Source organism: Piliocolobus tephrosceles, chromosome 10 (genome assembly GCF_002776525.5).
Source record: "Piliocolobus tephrosceles isolate RC106 chromosome 10, ASM277652v3, whole genome shotgun sequence".
Taxonomy (NCBI): Eukaryota; Metazoa; Chordata; class Mammalia; order Primates; family Cercopithecidae; genus Piliocolobus; species Piliocolobus tephrosceles.
Genome location: NC_045443.1, coordinates 72,688,502 through 72,710,287, shown reverse-complemented (window position 1 = coordinate 72,710,287; position 21,786 = coordinate 72,688,502). Strand labels below are relative to the sequence as shown.

At 34.1% G+C, this 21,786-nt stretch overlaps 2 protein-coding genes across 6 annotated transcripts in view; one reads left to right on the top strand and one right to left on the bottom strand.

The window, feature by feature from the left end:
• Positions 1-6,433, bottom strand: part of GLIPR1L1 (GLIPR1 like 1) — a 37,615-nt gene extending 31,182 nt beyond the window's left edge. Inside the window, exon 1 of one of the 2 annotated variants that reach the window (XM_023187755.3) lies at positions 6,194-6,433. In XM_023187755.3, the coding sequence (XP_023043523.1) occupies positions 6,194-6,367 (174 nt within the window). In that variant the 5' untranslated portion in view covers positions 6,368-6,433. The remainder of the gene's footprint in view (positions 1-6,193) is intronic. The other variant, XM_023188525.3, reaches the window with a different exon arrangement.
• CAPS2 (calcyphosine 2) overlaps positions 1-21,786 on the top strand; it is a 121,375-nt gene that overhangs the window by 48,841 nt on the left and 50,748 nt on the right. The window contains exons 1-6 of one of the 4 annotated variants that reach the window (XM_023185221.2): positions 13,438-13,510; positions 14,215-14,324; positions 15,448-15,497; positions 17,212-17,257; positions 17,346-17,459; positions 18,901-19,077. In XM_023185221.2, the coding sequence (XP_023040989.1) occupies positions 14,244-14,324; positions 15,448-15,497; positions 17,212-17,257; positions 17,346-17,459; positions 18,901-19,077 (468 nt within the window). In that variant the 5' untranslated portion in view covers positions 13,438-13,510; positions 14,215-14,243. Of the gene's footprint in view, positions 1-10,774; positions 10,933-13,437; positions 13,511-14,199; positions 14,325-15,447; positions 15,498-17,197; positions 17,258-17,345; positions 17,460-18,900; positions 19,078-21,786 lie in introns of those variants that run through there. The other 3 variants (XM_023186690.2, XM_023184504.2, XM_023185925.3) reach the window with 3 other exon arrangements.

Sequence of the window (21,786 nt, the reverse complement as noted above, 5' to 3'; positions counted from 1 at the left end):
AAAACTGGAGAATCTCTCCAATATATCAATATTTATCATAAAGCTACATTAAGATATTGTCATTTTGACACAAGGGTAGACAAATAGCTCAATGGAACAGAACAGAGTCCAGAAACAACTCATGACAAAAGCCACAGGCTTAATGTAGGTATAATTGCCAAGGTTATTTTTAAACATCTTTATTTTTAACTAATTATAAATTCACAAGAAGTTACAAAAATAGTACACAGGGGTCCTGTATAGACTTCACCTAGTTTTCCCAATGGTAACATTTTTTGTAACAATAGTATAATATCAAAATAATAAATTGACATTGGTATTATCCACAGACCTTTTAACGATTTCAACAGTTTTACTTGCATTTATTTTTGATTATGTGTAGGTTTATGTGATTTTATCACATGTATAAATTAAAGTAATCAATCCCCCAATATCTAGATACAGAACTGTTTCAACGCCACAAGGATCCTTCATGCTATCCCGTTAAGTCACAACCACTCACTACCCACACTATCTTTAATCCCTGGTGATCATCAATATGTTCTTCAGTTCTGTAATTTTGTTATTTCAAGAATGTTATATAAATAGATGTCAAGGCCTGGTGGCTCACGCCTGTAATCCCAGCACTTTGGGAGACCAAGGTGGGTGGATCACCTGAGGTCAAGAGTTCAAGACCAGCTGGCCAACATGGTGAAACCCCATCTCTACTAAAAATACAAAAATTAGCCAAGTGTGGTGGCTGGTGCTTCTAATCCCAACTACTCAGGAAGCTGAGGCAGTAGAATTGCTTGAACCTAGGAGGCAGAGGCTGCAGCGAGCCAAGACCGTGACACTGCACTCCAGCCTGGGTGACAGAGTGAGACTCTGTCTCCAAAAAAAAAAAAAAGAAAAAAGAATGTTATATAAATAGAATCCTACGGTATGTATCCATTTTGAGATTGGCTTCTCTTCACTCAGCATAATGCCTTTGAGAGCCATGGAGATGTTCCATGTGTTGATAGTTTGTTCCGTTTTATGACCAGGTCATATTCTATAGTGTAGATGTACCACAGTTTAACTTTCATCTATTGATGGAAATTTAGATGTTTACAAGTTTGAGCTATTACAAACATGTATAGAGTCACTAAACTCCTGTTTCTCAAGAGCATTGAATCGGGAGTATCTATAAATGTTTCTGAGCAGATTTTTATGTAGCAATAAGTTTTCCTTTTTCTAGGAAAAAAGGAAAAGGAAAAAGTGCCCAGCAGTGCAATTGCAAGTCTAAGTCATATGTAAGTGTATGTTTAGTTTTTTCTTTGTAAGAAACTGCCAAACTATTTCCTAGAGTGGCTATACCATTTTGCATTCCCACCAGAAAAGTATGACTGATCAATTTTCTCCATATCTTCACCATATCTTGCTATTGGCAATTCCTCAAAAATCTAGAGTCAGAAATACCATTTGACTCAGCAATGCCATTACTGGGTATGTACCCAAAGGAATATAGATCATTCCATTATAAACATACATGCACATGTATATTCACTGCACACTATTCACAATAGCAAAGACATGGAATCAACCCAAATGCCCATCAATGATAGAATGGATAAAGAAAATATGTGCTACATATACACCATTGAATACTACGCAGCCATAAAAAGGAATGAGATCAAGTCCTTTGCAGGGACATGGATGGAGCTCGAAGCTATTATCCTCAGCAAACTAATGAAGGAACAGAAAACCAAACACCACATGTTCTCACTTTTAAGTCGGAGCTGAACTATGAGAACACATGGACACATGGGGGGAATCAACACACATTGGGGCCTGTAGGCAGATGGGGGTGGGAGGAAAGAGAGCTTCAGGAAGAATAGCTAATAGATGCTGGGCTTAATATGTGGGTAACTGGTTGATCTGTGCAGCAAACCACCATGGCATATGTTCACCTGTGTAACCTCCACATCCTGCACATGTACCCTAGAACTTAAAAATTGAAAAAAAAAAAAAGAACTTTTCCATGCAACCAAATACCACCTGTTTCCCCAAAACTATTATTAAAAAACCTACAGGATAAAATGAAAAAAAAAATGAAATAAAATGAATTGATGTAGTGTTTTGCCAAATGGTTTTCCTGACTCTATTCAGATGATCATATAATTTTTCTCATTTAATCTATTAAGAGTGGCAAATTGTAAATAGCAATTAAATTCCCCCAATCCAAGTTGGATTTCTCACAGTTTTTTCATTTTCTGGGGAGTTTTCTGTTAATGGTATTTCTAGTTTTGATCCTGATTATATTGATTAATTTTCAAGTCCTAATCCAACTTTTTATTCCTGAGATAAATCCCATGATATAATATTCTTTATACGTGTTGCTGGATTCAATTGATTATAATTTTGTTGAAGATTTTTTGCATCTACATTGAGCTATAATTTTCTAACCTGTAATGTTTTGTCTCATTTGGTGTCAGGGTAAAACTTGGCTCATAAAGTTCCAAAAGGTTTTCTCTTTCAGTTTCACAAAAAGATTTATATAAGATTGGTATTGCTTTTTTCTTAGAATTCACCTGCATTTTCTGTTAAGAATATTTTACATTACATAATTAATTTATGTAATAGAGTTAAGACTATTTAGATTGATGAAGATGCAGACGAATGATCTCACTCATAAATTGGTTAAATATCCCTGTTAAAAGATTTATGTTGGGTTCAAAATCAGTCTCTAACCCAGGATTCTTTCATTTGTACAAGACAAAGAATACAATAGTCAAAAAATAATAATAGAAATCAAAGAAATAAAAATAATGAGCAATACTTTTATTAGGCAAAGTTCAAGGATTTAATGTTACTATATAAAACACATAGTATAGAATGTAATATTTATGAGACTTTATGTGTTAAATACATGGCATCCATACATGAAATAAAAATTCCAATCTTGATGTAGGTAGTTTCACTGACATATACATAAGTAAAAAAAAATTGTACATTAAAACTAGTGCATTTTATGCATTTATACACTAGTAATCTTTCAATAAACATATCAAAATATTGTGTCAATTTTATAAAATGTTGATTTTCAATGCATTTGTCCTTTTATTTTCTTTATGTTTTCAAATGTATTAGTATAAAGTTGTTCAAAATATTCTCTATCCATTTAATGTTTGGGATTTTTTAAAAGTGATTTTCCATTCCTAAAATTTATTTTTGAGTTGTGTCTTTCTTCATTAATCCTTTTTTTTTTTTTTTTTTTTTTTTTTGCTACTGGTTTACTAATTTTATTAATATATAGTTTTAAAACCAACTTTTCATATTATTGATTTTTGTCCATCATACTTTTACTTTCAATTTCCTCAAATTATGATTATCTTTAGTTTTTTTTTTTTTAATTTTCTTGTGCTTAATTTACACTTGTTTCCTACCTTCTTGAGTTGAAAGAACAGGTCTTGATTTTTCACTATTCTTCTTTCCTAAAATATTCATTTAAATCTATACATATGCTTCCAAACACTTCTTTTGCTATATCCCACAAGTTTTGATATGTTGTGTTTCCATTAACATTCAAATCTAAATTATAGTAATCTCTATTGTTATTTCTTCTTTAACTTATGGACTATTTAGATATGTTCTGCTTGATTTCAAATTTTGGGAGATTTTGCACACTTTATTTCTAGTTTAAGTCTATTTTTTTTTTTCAGAAAATATAGAACAAAATTTCAAATACTTTTAATTTATTGAGACTTGTTTTGTGGTTCGGCATATTGTTTATGTTGATGAATGTAATGCATACTTGATAAGAATTTGTATTTTGCAATGTAGTATAAATTGTTTAATGTCAATTAGGTAAAATTGTTTGATGTTCAAATCTTTTTTATTTTTACTGATTTTTACCTACTTATTCTCTTATTCACTAAGATTAAAATCTCCATGACTGTTTTGTCTCTTTCTCCCTTTACTTTTGACAATTTTTGTGTATTAAAATACATTATTACATTTATTTGCATTGAAGATTGCTGTGTGTCTTGTTGAATTGGCCCTTTTATTATTCCTTAATGTCCCCTTTTATTTCTGGTAGTTCTCCTTGTCTTAAAATCTACTTTGGTAGCTATAAATATAGCTACTCTATCTTAATTTTAGAGTTTGTATAATGTATTTTTTCCATCTTTTTACTTTAATCTATGCATGATATGTTTCTGTTACAAAAGCATTAACCTAATCTGATAATCTTTATTTTTAATTAAAGTAGGTAGTAGTCATTTGCATTTAATATAATTTTAACATGGTTAAGTTTTAGTCTACCATTTGCTATTTTTAATTGATTCCCTCTTTGTTCTTTTGTTCCTTGTTCCTGTTTTCCAAAAATTAATCAAGGACTTTAGTATTCTATTTACTGGATTTTTAGCTCTACTTCTTTGTATATTTTTAGTGGTCATTCTAGATATAAAAACATGCATTCTTAACTTCTCACAGTCCATCCGGAAATATTATTGTGATTCTTAACAATATAAGGAACTTTCAGCAGAATAATTCTATTGGCACTTCACTTCATTTTTAATGCATTGGTTATAATGTGTTTCTTTTTTACATTATTATAAACCCCACAATTCTTTGTTATCACATTTTGCTTTAAATAGTCAACGAGTGCAAAAGAAATATAAAGAACATTTATTATATTTAACCCCACATTTACTCTTTTTTTATCATACAATATACAATAAAACTCTAAAGGCATCACCCATATTACTACTAATATTAGTATTTCTGAATTCAGTTGAAGATTTATTTATAGTTAATTTATGCCTTGGACAACCCCAAGCTGGTAAACATTATATATTAAAATATCTTAACAATTCTGTATTAAAGAGATTAGTTTATTCTTGTTTCATTTCTGATATCTATTTGAATCTTTCTCCTCCTTCAAAATATAATTTTCTTATACAGTAGACTAGTACAGTTTTGAACTTATTTTAATGCCTGAGTTGTGATTTTATAATTACTTTTATTTTGTTTTCCACTGGATAGAAAAGAAGAAAGCTGGAATAGACATGAATTACATTGTATCTATATCTGCACAGTACATAAAATAGACTACTACTATCAACGTTTATGCTTATAATGATGCATTTATAAACAAGAAAAAGTTATAATGCAAGGGAAATTTCCAATCACACAATTCATAGTCAAGTATTTAACATTTTGTAAATTCTATGGATTATTTTAATAATCCAATGCTTTTTATGCTTATTCTTCAATAGAGTACTGTCTTTTGCCTTATTTTCTATATGATGGAGGTCTGAAAGGACACAGTTTAATGTTTTTTTTTTTTTGAGACGGAGTGTCGCTCTGCCGCCCAGGCTGGAGGGCAGTGGCCGGATCTCAGCTCACTGCAAGCTCCGCCTCCCGGGTTTATGCCATTCTCCTGCCTCAGCCTCCCGAGTAGCTGCGACTACAGGCGCCCGCCAAATCGCCCGGCTAGTTTTTTGTATTTTTTAGTAGAGACGGGGTTTCACCGTGTTAGCCAGGATGGTCTCGATCTCCTGACCTCGTGATCCGCCCGTCTCGGCCTCCCAAAGTGCTGGGATTACAGGCTTGAGCCACCGCGCCCGGCCCAGTTTAACGTTTTTGGAATTAAACTTCATGCATTTATTATTTTTCATAAAAACGACCATCTGATGTAATTCAATTCCTGATTTCAATATTCTCATCCTTGTAATATTTTTTCAAATAATACTACACATAAAGTTTTGTTTTGATCTTGGATTCATATGATATAAAAATAAGTAAGAAAACAAGAGACTCTCCATTCCTGGGCTATTTCTTTGATATCTTGTATCTTGGTTGTGGGGGATGCAAAGTGCTAGCCAAAAAATGGAGGAAAGGAAACAAAATAATCCTGTGTTAAGTACTTATAAACTTAGTGGTTCAACAAAGCAACTTCCAAACACCGCTCCAGCATCCCCACCTTCCCCGCAAGAGACAAGGAACAGCTTCAAGGTTTCCTTTCTTGTTCACTCCTATGACTCTGGAGGAGACAGCCCAGCCAAGGTGCGATATATATATATATATATATATTTTTTTTTTTTTTTTCCTTTTTCACTGTCTATATATAAAGTCCGCACTGAATTAGCACAAGTTAAGTCCGTGAAATTTACCACCCAGATGCCTCAGGATGAGTCAGGGATTTAAGAGCCCAGCCCTGGTTCTTTCTCACCATGTATTTCATGTCGGCCGCGGGAGGGTTGACTTTGCCACGCCATTCGTTGTGGCCTTCGAGGCAGTTGTTTATAAAGTGTGGGTCAGTGATGGATGGGATTTTGGAAGATGTACTGGCTACCAAACACAGACCCAAGGTCCATAAACAACTGAATGTCTTCTTCAGAGCCATGGAAGGATGTGGAGGATGCCCTGACTGCGCGGACCAGTAACGGCCGGGACAACCCGATTTCTCCGCCCCCCCCCCGCCCCGCCCCCCCCGTCCCACGATCTCCCTTGGCTCCATCCTCCGCACTGGCTCGAGCCCAGCGCGGGGATGCCCAGCAGGCTGGATCTGCTTGTCAGTGTCGCTGTGGGGAGGAACAGGCAGCAGGGTTCGCCTTCCACAAAGCTCTGAGCTACAGGGGAAAGCTCTGAGTCGCCCTCTGGTGGAGGGAGTTTCAACCATCCAAACTGCTTTCTGTGGATCCAATCTGTAATCTGCAGAGCGCGCCTGGATTGTAATGCAGATTGCAATATGCAAGCCACACAAATTAGGTAAAGAACAAGTGCGGGATGCTGACAATGGGCCAGTGGAGTGCAAAGCACTATATATTAGTTTTTTAGACGCAGCTTCCGTGTATAGATTTTTATTGTTCTAAATAATCTAGAATCATATTGCCACTTCCCTCAGAGATTGGGAATAGAGTAAGAATAGGCAATTCTTATATAGTGACAATACCGTGATCTTAAAGTATCAACTTGTCAAACAATTGATAATTTCCTTCTTTTTTCCGTCTGAAGAGACCGACTGCTTAGATAGATAAAAATAGATGCCTGGGAAACGTAGCCAAGTAGTTTCTCTTGACAAAATCTTCCCTTTTTGATAGTTTGGAACAGAGCCACTGTTTGGTGACTGGTAGACTTCAAGAGTTGCTTTAATTGATATGCTGAGACTGGGATAGACAGAGTACATTTGATTGTCTATTTTACCTGCAATGCAATATAAATCAACTTCATTTGGCTTAATGTTTTAAATTCATTACGTCACTTATATTGATATTCAGTAATAAACCAGCATTTTTCCCCATGACATTAATTTTTTTAGTATTTCTGTTTCAAATAAATATCTTTACTTAGTGATTCGAGGTTGTTTACAATGTCATTTAATTCAGGTGAACATACATTTACATCTGCTGAATGTTCTGCCATAGTCAACCTTGACACAAAAAACAAAACAAACTACTTTGATGCGGCTGTTATCTTTTTAAAAATAAAAAGAAAATTGGAATATAAAAAATGAAAAATGCAAGGATCCTAATGGAAATTCTACTGGGCAATAGAAAATATATTTCTAGTCTACTACCAGCTAATAGAGAATTGCTGTATATACTACTTTCTTATCACATACATAGTCGAAACTGAGCTTCTGATATCCCACACCCAAAGACATGAACATATGCACGTGTGTGTGTATGTGTGCGTGTAGGTATACAGATAGATAAATCGATACAGATATGTAAATCTACATGTGTCTATACATATAGGTCTCTTCCTGGATATACAGATGTCTATAGGCATATACTCATATACATATACACAATGTGTGTGTATATACACACATACATTTATATATGTAAAGTTCTCTATATAAATCTGTGTGTGTACACATATGTGTATGTGTGTATGCCTATAGACATATATACATCTACACAGAGAGAGACAGATGTCTATAGGCACATGTACATATACATATGTGTGTATACAGAGAGAGAGAACTTTTAAGGACTTGGTTTACGTTACTATGGGGGGGCACAATAAAAAATCTGAAGTCCTAGGTATGGCCCAAAAGACACTACATAATCTGACCATGGCTAGTTATCTGGCCTCTTTCCTGCATTCTCTCCTGGCTTATTCTGCATGGGCCACATCCATCAGCTTGATAAGGATGCCCTCACCTCAGCTCCTTTGCACTTGCTGTTACTTTTGCCTGCAATGCTCTTTATAGAGTTCCCTGCAAGTGAAGTCTTCCCTGATCATTCTACATCTCCTATCTGTCACTGTCTATCAACTCAACCTGTTTTAGTCTTCTTCATTGCATTAATTACCTCCTGAATTTATGTTATTTATTTTTTTAACATCTGCCTTCTCTATCAGGTTGTAACCTTCACCACAACAGTGGCTTTGTTTTCTTCATTGCTATATCTCTAGCACCTTGAACAGGAACTGAACCTTTAGACCCTCAATAAAAATTGGTTGAATAAACAAATGAGTTATTTTTACCTTTCTAATAATGTGGTATACAACTGTAAGCTTCTTGAGAGCAGAAACTATATTTTAATTGTTACATATATGTATATATACATATGAGGGGCTCAGTAAATATTTTTGACTTAATCGTATAAAAGGAAATACTGGGTAGGCTTATATATTTCACTTTTTCTAACATTGGGTTTATGTGAAGATAGAAGGTGTTCAGTGGATGTTTGTCAAATACATAAGTGGCTGAATGAACAAATAAATACAAATATAAAGTAAAATATTTTCAAGTAGCAGGTACTCAGTGAATGTTGAATGCATTAATGAATGATCACGTAAATGAAAATTTAAAGTTGAGCTTCAAATGCAAACTATTTTGGAACTGCAAAACAGGAAAGGTTGATAGGGATAAGGTTAATAAGGATAAAGGTTAACAGCTAGTTTAGTTTCATTTAGTGTATAGAGAAATTAACTGCCTATAACAACAACAGAAATTTCATAAAGTAATGGATTTAAAGATTGGCAAAAGTAGAGTATATATAGTCAAAACATAATCCAAGATTATTGCTCTTCTAATAGACATTTATAACAAAATGCCTGAATTGTATACATTATGTTTTTTAGACCATGTTCCCAATGGCTTAGACAGCTATATTCAGAAATACTAAAACAATTTAGGTGTAAAAAGTCTAATTGCCAGGATTAGACTTTGTGTACGTCCTAATGTTATTTTCTTGAACATCTATTTGTGGAACGGACAAGTTTAGTTGGGGCACCAGAATTTTTAAGGTCTTTTATAACTTTTTAAAAGTTAAATTTAGTTTTCTGTTTTATATTTATGTGTGTTTTCTGCTATTTATTTTTGCTTTTCTTTCTATGTGGGGGTAATGGGTGGATTAATTTTATGGAGTGCAGCAGAAAAATACAGAGTGATTACATTATACTTCATTTACTTCACTACTTTTATACTTTAAAAATTTATTTGTATTTTTACTCCCAAACTGGCTCCAGGAAATACTGGAAATATTCACGTTTTGATATATACATTTTGAGGGGAGCTAATTTTTAAAAGTTACTGCAGATTGGAAAAACAGGATTCTGAAAGAACTGGATTAACTTTCATAAACTCTTAATTCTAATTTGAATATCTGACTCTTGGCTGTGTAATTTAGGAAAGTTAGTGCATGTTAGAGTGGAGTGGAACCTTGGAATTTTCTCAAATCAGCTTTTTCCCTTTATAGATGAGGAGTAGATGCCAAGACACTGTGTACAGAGCATACATAAAAATATTTGGGCCGGGCATGGTGGCTCATCCCTATAATTACAGCACTTTGGGAGGCTGAGGTCAGGAGTTCGAGACCAGCCTGGCCAACATGGTGAAACCCTGTCTATACTAAAAATACAAAAAATTAACTGGGTGTGGTGGCGGGCGCATGTAATCCCAATTACTTGGGAGGCTGAGGCCGGAGAATCGCTTAAAGCCGGTAGGTGGAGGTTGCAGTGAGCCGAGATCGCGCCACCACGCGCCAGTCTGGGCGACAGAGCCAGACTCCGTCTCAAAAAAAAAAAAAAAAAAAAAAAAAAAAGGCAAAGAATAAAATGTAGGTGTCTTGATTTCTTGATTTCTAGGCCTTTGCCCTTTCCATACATCATTTTAATTTTTAATTATATATACACACACAAATATGCAATTATTCATGTAATTATCTACATGTACATGGTCACACAAATTTAAAGTAATATCCAGTCTAATATCTATAATCTCTGTATAATATATTTCAGTCTTTTTTTTAAAAATAGTACAAGCTCCTTGAGACAGATATTACAGCATATGCTTAAATTTCTTCCCCTCAAAACATCATTCTGGGCCCTGCTCACAGACAGGTGCGTTATGAAATATGCTAAATAAAATTCAATTAGACAAAGAATTACACAACAATCGCCGTGGATCCGGGCCGGGCTTTGGTCCTTTCCCTGCTCAGGAGAAGCGCAGGTGAGCGAGTCCGCTCCGGCTCCTCGCCGGGGTTTAGGGGCGCCGCAGAGCCAGTTCCCTGGGAAGCACTGGCGGCTGTAGCAGAGATTTTACCCCTTTGGGTTTTCCAGCCAGCAAGTACTTCTCAGAGCTTGGCGGGGTCTTCGGCCACACGCTCAGTTCCGGTCAGCCAGACGCGGAACTGAGAAGGCAGATTTGGCGGGGGCGGGAAGTGGCGTAGAACGTACAAGGGACTTGGGCCGACGACCTTTTAGTCCCTGGAGGTGAGAGTGTAATCAGAAGCCCTACGCTGCGGTGCCAGTTGCCGGGCAACCTGCAGACTCGGGCCTGGACTGACCAGACTCTCCTGTCTGAAGCTTTCTGAAGGCGGTTTTTGGAGGAATCGCGCTGGTTATACCTTTTCTAGCCCTTCTAACTCTGGACCTCTTCTTACTGAGCTTGTTAGGTGAAATCAGGCTAGCTGTCTCTTGTGCCCCTCGCCTGTCCTGTGCAGGAATCCCAGATAGGTAGGGGATGGGAAATTCCTTCTGCTACACTGCAGGTGCTCTGAAGTATAATATAATTTGGGGGCCGGGGGAGTGATGTGGGTGAAAGAGGTATTACTCTGTTTTGTTTGAAATTAGGAATGACCTAAGTTTCAATTCAGATATCTGGGTCTGTAGTCGTGTGGGATCCAACATAGACTTGGTCCCTACCTTCATGTAGCTTAAATACTAATTGTATTTACAGCTCTTTCTTTTTTCCTTATTTGTGAGCTGAATTAAATGAGTTTATTTTTTTCTTTTCATTTTTTTTTTTTTCTGATTTGGTATAAGTAACATAATAGCCAGTAATACTACCAAGAGAGAAGGGATAATAATTGGAAGTAGAAATAGTCATCCTTAAAAAAAAAAAAAAAAAAAAAAAAAAAAATGAGAGAAATGAGAAGTGTGTTCCGTTATTTTTGGTAGCGCTAAAGACATTAGCCAACAGTATTTATTGTATGCTAGCAATATCACCCCATGACGTGCAGCTATTTGGGGACGGAAGCCATTTAGAAGTGCTATCCCTTCCTTTTGCTACTCCCTAGCTCCAACATAGCCCAGCTGGATATTCAGTGCTTAATGACAAAGACAACCCTTGGCATAGGTTTCAAAGATTCGCTCACAGCCAGTTGTTTGCTGATTCGTGTGCCACCAAGTTTAGATTTCTAATTCTTTAGTTCATACAGCTAATTCCCCTCGGATTCTTCTATTACCTGTACCAGTGAGGATGTAGTACTGAAAAGAGATCTGAAACCCACGTAGTGAATTCGGGTCTGCAATAACTGGCAAACCATTTAGCAAATTACAGTTCACTTTTCTGGGTCTCAGCGGCTCGGTTTGAAAATCAGAAGGTTGAGCTGTTTTTGTCTTTGAAGCCCTGTCAAAATCTTAAAATCATCTACATAGGGTGTCAGTTGCCTGACTGCTCTAATTCGATAGATCCGGAAGTGTTCCATATATGACGGCATTGCCCTTTGAATACTCTTACTATATCTAAGTTAACCACTTTTGTGTTATGCCATTCTGAATTAACTGACTTTACTTATTTAACAAACATTTGTTAAGTTCCTACTACATTGTGGGCTTTCTAAATCCTGAGACATAGGGTGAACAAATAAGAGGCTTACAGTCTAGCATTAAGGACTAATAGTTATAATGCAATGCTTTAAACATTTTATCTAATTGAAGATAGAATTTACATGTTGGCATTGTGATTATGTTACAGTTAGATGCAGAGAAATGAAAGGAATCTAAGAATATGTGTAAAATGTATAAATGTATTTTGCTATGCATTAATTTACTATTGACTAAATATTTACTACCTATGCTTTATTAAGGGCAGGAGACACCAACTTTCATGGTCTTGGCAGTTTATTAGGGAAATGAAAATCTAATGACAGTGAAGAGTGAAGACTGTCCTGATTGGGGAAGTACAGGAACTGGGAGGTCCTGGACATTTGAGGTTTTAAATGTTGCTGCTTTTTAAATTTGCAAATAAATTATACTGACTTGAAATGACCTATAGTGATTTGAAATAGCTATAACTGTTACTAGGATATAAATAATTGAGAGACTCATGTGTGGAGAAAATCACTTTGCTGATTGTTCAGCATCTTTATCTCAACTTGGGTTGGTTAGCAAGTAATCATCATTGCAAATACAGTAATTTGTGTGATTAAACAACCAACCTAACCCTGGCCTCCAAAACAAAACAATAGCAACTTTTAAAAGTTGCTTCTTTGTGAATAATAGCTCTGGAAAGAAAGCCATCTGTAGTGCTATAGGAGAATTTTTGAGTCTAATGATTTGTATTTGTTTTCCAGAATATGTTTACTATTGGTTGGTAAGTCTCCCGACTTAGGGTGGAATTCCAGGCTTATGGCAAGGAATTTTTAGAGGAAGAGGCTCTAGGGATGGGGTGAAGAGAACCATATAGACAAGTTAGTAAGGAATTGGGATATCTTTCAGGTAAGATTTCATTGGCCATGAAATAAAAATATATTTTAATAATAATGATGGCTACCATTTATTGAATGTTACATTGTTCCAACAGGAAAAGTACTAACATTAAATTCATTTTACATATTATGTAGAAACATTGGCTCATAAAGATGAAGTTTTTACTCAAACTTAAATTATGTGAAAGTGGCAAAAATCAGGATTACAATGTATGTCTGTCTAATTCCAAGCTGGCAGAATGCCATGCTATCTTTCCTTTAAAAAACAAAACAAATAATTTACTATTAAAATAAATCCAAGACTATAGAAAAAGAAAGTATGAATAAATATCTAAATGTGAAAGTATCCTTGGTAATATAAAGGTGAAGTATAAAATATACAAAATTTCAATGAAATGTATTCATTTGATTTTTATTTTGTACATATTTGCAAGTTGATTACTTTCAACATCCTTTTGTAAGCATTTTTACCAATCACCACATTATTACTAATTGGACCATTTACTTCATATTATTCTTTGTTCTAGATGAAGAATACTGCTTGTTAAAAATATTTTCATCAGGCTACTCTGGCAAAACTGAAACTCATAAAGTTTTGGGAAGTGAGTAAAGGAAATAAAGGTATATCTCATGGTGATAGTACAGAAGAGGGAGATGCATTGGTTTTCTATTTTTGCTGTAAAAAAAATTAAACTTAGTGGTTTAAAACAACATAAATTTATTTTATAGTTGGAGGTCAGAAGTACAACATTAGTCTTAAGGGGCTAAAATCAGGCTGTCAACAGGGCAGGTTCTTTCAGGAAGCGCCAGAGGAAAATCTATTCCTTGCCTCTTCTGCCTTCTGGAGGCTGCTCATCACCTCTTCCTCCATCTTCAGAACCAGAATGCTTGACATCTTCACCCCTCTCTGTCGTATGCTTCCATCTTTACATCTTCTCTGTTTCACTCTGTTCTTTCTGCTTCCCTCTTATAAGGATTCTGGTGATTACACTGAGCCCACCAGAGAATCCAGGATAATCGTCCCATCTTAAAAGTCTTAATTCAAACACATCTGAAGTCCTTTTTGTCATGTAAGGTGGTATATTTACAGAGTCTGAGCATTAAGACGTGGCCTTCTTTGGGGGCCCATTATTCATACTAACACAGGGCATAATGTGATTGCCCTGCAAAAAGTTGGTATCGGTAAAAGCACCAAAAGTGATTAACCCTATGATTTCTTTCCAGGTAAACCTGTAGGTAATTTGTATGACTTATTTAAAATTAGAGTAAGAATTATCATTTAACATTTACTCTACTTTTTTCAAAGTATACTGCATGATAAATACAGGAACTTGAATGGATTTAGAGGTTAAAGGAGTTGCTGCCACTTCTAGGAGCCAAATTCAGCCATCCTTTGGAAGAAAGAAGCCACTACAGGTATGTGAACTAGATAATTTTCTTCTTTCAGGATGACTTATTAAATAATTTTTTGACCTTTTCTTCATGTTTTGTGATTACTTATATTCACAGATATTTAGGATCAGCATTTCCTAGATTTGAAGAATGGAACCACCAAAATTGAAGATAATAATTACTTGAAAATTTGCCACTGCTTGAATTAGTTTTATTTTTTAAAATTAAACGTATTGTATAATTATTGTTATTTAAGAATATCTGTTTAAGGAAAATATAAAAAAAGACAAAAAGTAGAATGTAATTTTTATGGTTGCTACCAATATCACAAAAAAAGCACAAGTCAGGCAACATTTCAGAAATAGGGTGTAAGTGATTATGGGTGAATTATTTTCTATTTTTTTAACTTGAAGTTCTCCTAAGACTCATATATATCTTCTATTTCATGGTGGCTAAGCTTGTTGTAATTTTCATGCCTTGCACAATGTTTTTGGCAACAAGATGGAATGTTTACAAACACATGCATATGTTTGTTACTTTCTTTCTCAAACCCTTCACTGTCTTCCCATTACCTTAAAAACAAGGTCCAAGTTCCCTGACTTGTACTATAATGTAACAACTTGGCCATACCCCTCTCACACTCTGGATTTTACCCCTTTCCAAATGCTAACTCGTATCTGGAGGCCTGTGCAGCACAAGTTGTTTCCTAGCTGAATCAATTTTCTTTCTTCTCTTTTCATCTGGCTAACTCCTCCTTGTCTTTCAGAACTCCTGTTAAAGGTTGCCTTAAGAAAAAACAAAACAAAACAAAACAAACAAACAAAAATAAGCTTCCCAAATTCCCTAGAGTAGGTTGGGCATACTGCTATGTAGTTACTCTGTTACAGACTGATTTTTCCCATTACTGTTTATTTGAGAGAACGTCTCCAGCAGAGTGCTATGTGGGTGGGGATTATCTGTCTTGCTTGCCGTTTTATCTGTCTCTCAAGCACAGTAGGAAGGGGCTTAATACGCATTTATTATATGGCCGTTTACTGAGAAAAAATATAATTAGCTTTATTGCATTGACTCATTGTATATCTCTTAAAGTATAAAGGGTATATTCATGTTCATACCGATTCAAATTTTTTTTTTTTTTTAATTAAAGCAAAGGTGGACTTCTGAATCATGGACAAACCAGAATTCTTGCCCACCAGTGTAAGTTACGTTTCTTCACATTTGGACTATTTAATGGGCACATATTTATCATACATTGACTAGTTAAAAAAGAAAGCAAAATTATATATGTAGCTATGATTGTGAACCACAGAAAAATCTATACGCATATGGATAGCCTGAAAATTACTATACCAAAATTAAAATAGCTTTTGTGATAAGATGGTAGAATTATAGGTAATACTTCTTTGGTTTTTCTTAATATGTTAATTCTTAATATTTTCCTTACTATGTTTTACATTTTCCTGAAAAAGTGAAAATATAATTTTATTTGGAAAATTCAGCTATATGCATTTATTAAAGAGATATGTAAATTTTTATCCTTGTATAATTCATATACTTGACATGAATTTAAGGATAATTATGTCTGTGTTTTAATTTTGAGGAATATGACAATTTTATCAATCTTAAAATTATTTTATTTTTGGTTTAGAATATATTTTATGTTTTATGTTATATGTTATTTTGACTTTTAAAATTTGAAATAATATGATTTTTCTATTCTTTCAAGTATTTTAGAGTATAGAGGCTCTTTAAAAATAGAAATGAAAAAACTTAGTAATTTACTAGGCTAAACCAGAGAGTATTGACATTTCTGAAGATCAAAATGAATAAACATCAACATTTATGTGGTTCTGTGTGACAGGTTACCTGTATGCTCATCTTGACATAAAGAATAGAGTTAGGCGCAAGCACTAGATCCAAGATACTGAGTATGTAACAATGGCTGTGTCGGTTGTGTGCAGAGAAAAGCTTAAGGACTGGTTTTCTGAAAGTGAATTATAAGTTTATTGTAAAGTTTACTTGTTTATTATAAAGAAATTTAAGCATATATTAAGTTGATTATAGCTTTTACTGATATAAAGGACATGTAGCAATCAATTTACAAATATTAATCAAATATATAGTCTCTCTTGTAGATTCCATATAGCCAGTAGATTTTCACATAATTGTCTCTCTGTTTTTTTGCTGAACTCTGTATCTCTAGCTAACCTATGGTTGCAATTGATGAACCTATGTAGTTCCAGCATGAATATTGGTTAATATTTTTATTTACTTTAGAAAGTGACATGAGTGATTTCTTTGCTGAGTCAAATAATAGTTTTGAATATAAAACCACATTTCTTCAGTGTGTTTTGAGGCTCTTCACTATGTGACAGATATAGACATGATATAATTTTAGGTTGAATCTGCACTGTTAACATTTTTCTCCACCACTTGTTACAGTTTCAGAAATCAACTAAATATTAAACCAAGTCCTATTCATAGCATTTGCCAATTTCAGTGTAAATAATCCCACCAAGGCTGATTTCAGTGTGCCTATATGACATCACTGAGCACAGAATTGGAAAGAGGTGCACACTATTAAACTACCATAGAGATAGGATAGACATAGATAATCTCTAGAGCACAGATAATAGCGAAGTACAGTGAAATCATCGGGAAGTGATGAATTTTGAGTATTTATTTCTAATATAACTTAATTGTAAATTTATGTGTATTTTTAATGATGGACGGGTTTAACAACCAGCTTGAAAAATTACTGAGCATTTAGCAAAAGCCTATCACAAGCCAGTAGAAGCCACGGCACCATTGGTTTCAGTGTACCTATTTATAAAAGATGTAACACATAAGATTTGCAGTTGTTAAAATTTCATGTTAAAAAGTTTCGAGATACATAGATTATTTCTTTCAGGGTCCCACGACTTGATTTGGGAAGCCTTGTTGACTCTGATGATGAGGTAATTTTTATTTAATATTTAATATAATAAACATTAAAACACAATATTACCATAGAATATAAGAAGTATCATTAACTTTATTTTTTAGGACAATTTTTCATATATTCCACTTAGTACAGCAAACCCGCCAAATTCATCTTCTACTCTTGGTTGGGTCACACCATGTCAAACTCCATATACTCAGCATCATCTAAATAAAATGGTTAGTATTTATTTGCTTATCAATTTTCAGAATTATAGTATGCATTATTAGCACTGGATTTAATCTCAATAAAATTAAAAAAATTTATTATGTTCAATCCATGTTTTGCCAAGTTTAAATATTTTATGTGTTAGAATACTAAACCATAATGTTAGTGAAATGATTTTTACTTGTTTTACATCTTCTCACACATTGGAATTGGTATTTTAAAATTTTTAAATGAAATCAGTAAAGTACAGGTATATCCTAATATGGAATTGAGGCATTTTTTAAAATATGGCAAACTCTTAGATCAGATATTGCTAGTTTAGCAATGTAAGACTGGTCTCTTGGAAACTGATTCATACTTTAGGCTACTGGTATACTGTGGAGTAAGTAGCTATGCTCATTCCAAGTTGTCTCCTTGGGACATGTTTATGCTTCAAACATATCTAGTGTTTTGTTCACAATGTGAATATAAATCCTGACTAGCATAGGAGTAGGGCTTTTCTGTTTTTGTTAGTCTTTTCATATAGCTGACTCTATTCATGTTTTTAGTTTCATTTTGGAAAACTGCATGAATAATATCCTGAAGCTTTGCTTCATCCTTCTCTGGGTTAGACATGGATATCCTCAGTACTTTTCAAAGATTAGACTGGCTGTATAAAAAAGTTCCTTTTGGAGTGTCTGTCCATCCCTGGGTCAATACAGTATGCCCTTGTATTTGTATAGCACTTCTTTTAGATTTCTCGTATCCGCTGACTCCATTGTTTCTCACTCACATGGAAATATGGTAGGGAACCAAATAATATTTAGGTCACTGTTTTCTATTGGGAAAATAGAATGAAGTTTTCTGTAAGCACATACTTTACTGAGTGGCAGTAAAATGGTTCAAAATATTTTTTAAGTAAAACTTTTATTTCCTTGAATGCAAATTCAAATGAGGACATTTGTTTACTTTTGGTTTAAGAGAAAAACAAATTTTATTTGCAAATATTTCCATGTTTGCAAATAGATAGAATATCTTGATATTCTAGAAATGACAGGGTTTCTCAATATTAGTGATCTTCAATTGCTATGTCTATTATGAAAAGAAAGATTAACAGTGGAGTTCTTCTGAGGCAGAAGAAAAGCTTATCTAAAAATCCTAAGAAGAAAGATAAATCAATTTTTCTCCTCTTAAATGCTATTGGAACCAGAATGGATCTTCAGCTAGGAAACAAGGTACAAGCTTACTAGCATTTAAATTAAATGCCCATTCTTAGCAGTTCTGTCTACTCTGATTGGTCAGTGATGCTGTCTATACCAGTTGAATGTCTTAAATACTATCTCTGCTTAGAACATTGACTATAATGGTCATTTTTTAGGAATAAATGCTAAGATAAATGATAAACCTGTTAATTCCAATAAGGAAAATTAGTAATTTTTTTCTGACAGCATTCTTTTTTCTTTTTACCTATAGGATCAGAACATGATACCTGAAAATTTGCCAACACCAACAGACAAATATAAACTAAAATATCAGCAATATAAAATGGAAATGAAAGAGGGCTATAAGCAGTATAGTCAGATAGATGCAGAAAATACAAAATCAAATGTTACACATCAACAGTCTCCAAGAAACAAGATAGATGAAAAGGTAATGTATGAGGCTTTAAAAAATTCTAATGAAATTTAAAGAAAACTGCACACATTATATAAATCTCTTTTTGGGTGACATGTCTTGCTGTTAGTCATAATAAGTATAATAGCTAACATTTATTTCTGTTTATCAAGGACTGTTGTAAATATTTTAGTTACATTAGCTAGTTTGTTCTTCACAACAAATTTAACGGGTTATTGTCATCATTTTCTGACAAAAAAAGTTATAGCCATATAGTTTAGTCACTTTTTCTCTGATAGAAGTTTTTCACGTACCTTGAGATTAGAAATAAGACAGTATTACGTATTTTGTTGACGTAGCTGTCTTGAACTCAGTTGGCCTGACAGTCTATATTTTAAAATTGATAAGTAGTTTGAGACTTTATAGTAATCCTGTTTTGTGCAAAAACTACCATCACTTCATTACTATCTTTTGTCACATTATGGGAAATGGTTTTTTAACATCATGAATTGCTGAAATTGTTATGTTTTTATGTAATATTAATTGGGTATAAATTCATTATTAATGAATATAATAAACATAATAATTGTAATGGCTTTCATAATCATACAGAAAAAGTCAGTCTTGATTTTTGGAAGGAATAATTTGAAAAATAGGATACTAGTGGCCATAAAGAAGAGAACATATAGATAGAATTTTTAATTCAGTTAACTTTTTGTAAGAATAATGTGTTTTCAGGATGGTTTTAATGTTGTATTTGCTTAGCATTTTTCTGTAGGTAAAAAATAATAAATTTATAAGTAGGTATGACATGTCAACTATTTTTTAACCCTGTAGAAACTATCTATAATTAAATAAATTACATAGTGTTTAGCTGAAAGAATAACAAAATTAATGGGATTATATGGTCTTTCTTATTTTAAAAACATTTTTGTAGACCCAAATATAAACACAGAAATATGATAATCTGGTGTCTATAATACTAGGCAAGATAATTTCATAACCTTTTAGCATCTCACCATGAATTGTTTGCAGGATATACAAAGTGATATTTAGATCACTGTATAGATATTGGGAAAACAGAATGAAGGTTTCTGTAAGCACATGCTTTACTGAGTGGCAGGAAAATGGTTCAAAATATTTTTTAAGTAAAACTTTTATTTCCTTGAGTGCAAATTCAAATGAGGACTTCCTTTATTTTTGGTTTAAGAGAAGTTTCAGTTATACGATAAATAAGTTCTGAGGAACTACTGTATTTGTGGTGATTACAGTTAATCATACTGTATTTTTTTCCTGGAAATTTGATAAGAAAGCAGATTTTGAGTGTCTTAACGACACACACACATATACGCAGACAAATACAAATGGTAACTATGTGTGGTGATGGATGTATTAATTAATTTGATTGTGATAATCATTACATTTTGGTTTGCAGATTTTCCATAAAATTGGTAAGTATTTATGTAGTAAGAATAAAGAGTTTTATAGCCAGGCGCGGTGGCTCAAGCCTGTAATCCTAGCACTTTGGGAGGCCGAGACGGGCGGATCACGAGGTCAGGAGATCGAGACCATCCTGGCTAACACGGTGAAACCCCGTCTCTACTAAAAATACAAAAATTAGCCGGGCAAGGTGGCAGGCGCCTGTAGTCCCAGCTACTTGGGAGGCTGAGGCAGGAGAATGGTGTAGACCCGGGAGGCAGAGCTTGCAGTGAGTGAGCTGAGATCTGGCCACTGCACTCCAGCCCGGGCGACAGAGCGAGACTCCGCCTCAAAAAAAAAAAAAAAAAGAAAAAAAAAAAGAGTTTTATAGAAGCCAATATGCACCTAAATTCTTCTGGAAAATATGCTGTTTTGCCACTTTGATTTTGAGAATCTATATTAAAGGTGTGAAATTATTAAGTTTAACATGTTTTTAGTGGTTCCTTTAGAAGAACTTCTAGTTAAAAAGCATTTCTGTAGATTCTATATAATAATTTTGTGTTTAAGGGGTTTGAGGAACGTATTTGATGTCTTTTTAAATTATACCATTATGAGAATCAAAATGCTATATAAGTAAATTCTATTTTTAGTAGGCCTATTAATAAATTCTATTACAATTACGTGAATTAACACTAGTAATCTCTGGAAATAGAAGACATCCCTGATATCAGAAATATAAGCCCCTCTTTAAAGCAGGGATCAACATGTAAATTGATTCTCTTTACTGGTAAAGCAAAGCTAAGATTAGAAATATTTAGGATCCAGGGCAAGAACTAAAGGCTATAGTTGCTAACTAATCAGTCTGATACATGAGTCAACTGATAATCAGTTGAACTGTAAAATAGAAGTTTGACTTTGCTTGATTCTTGTCTTAGTTCATTTTGTGTTGCTGTAAAGAAATACCTGAGGCTGGGTAATTTATGAAGAAAGAAGGGTTTATTTGGCTTCATGAGTCTGTTGGCTAGAAAGCTGAAGATTAGGCACCTGTTAAGGGCTTCAGATTGCTTCTACTCATGGCGGAAGGTGAAGGGAAGCCAGCATGTGCAGAGATCACTTAGCAAGATAGGAGACAAGAGAGCACGTGGAGGTGCCAGGCTCTTTTGAACAACCAGCACTCTTGGGAAATAATAGAATGAAAACTCACTCACCTCCAAGGGACAACACTGATCATGAGAGATCAACCTCCATGACCCAAACACCATTCCAACATTGGGGATGAAATTTCAACATGAGGTTTAGAGGGGACAAACATCCAAACCATGGCAA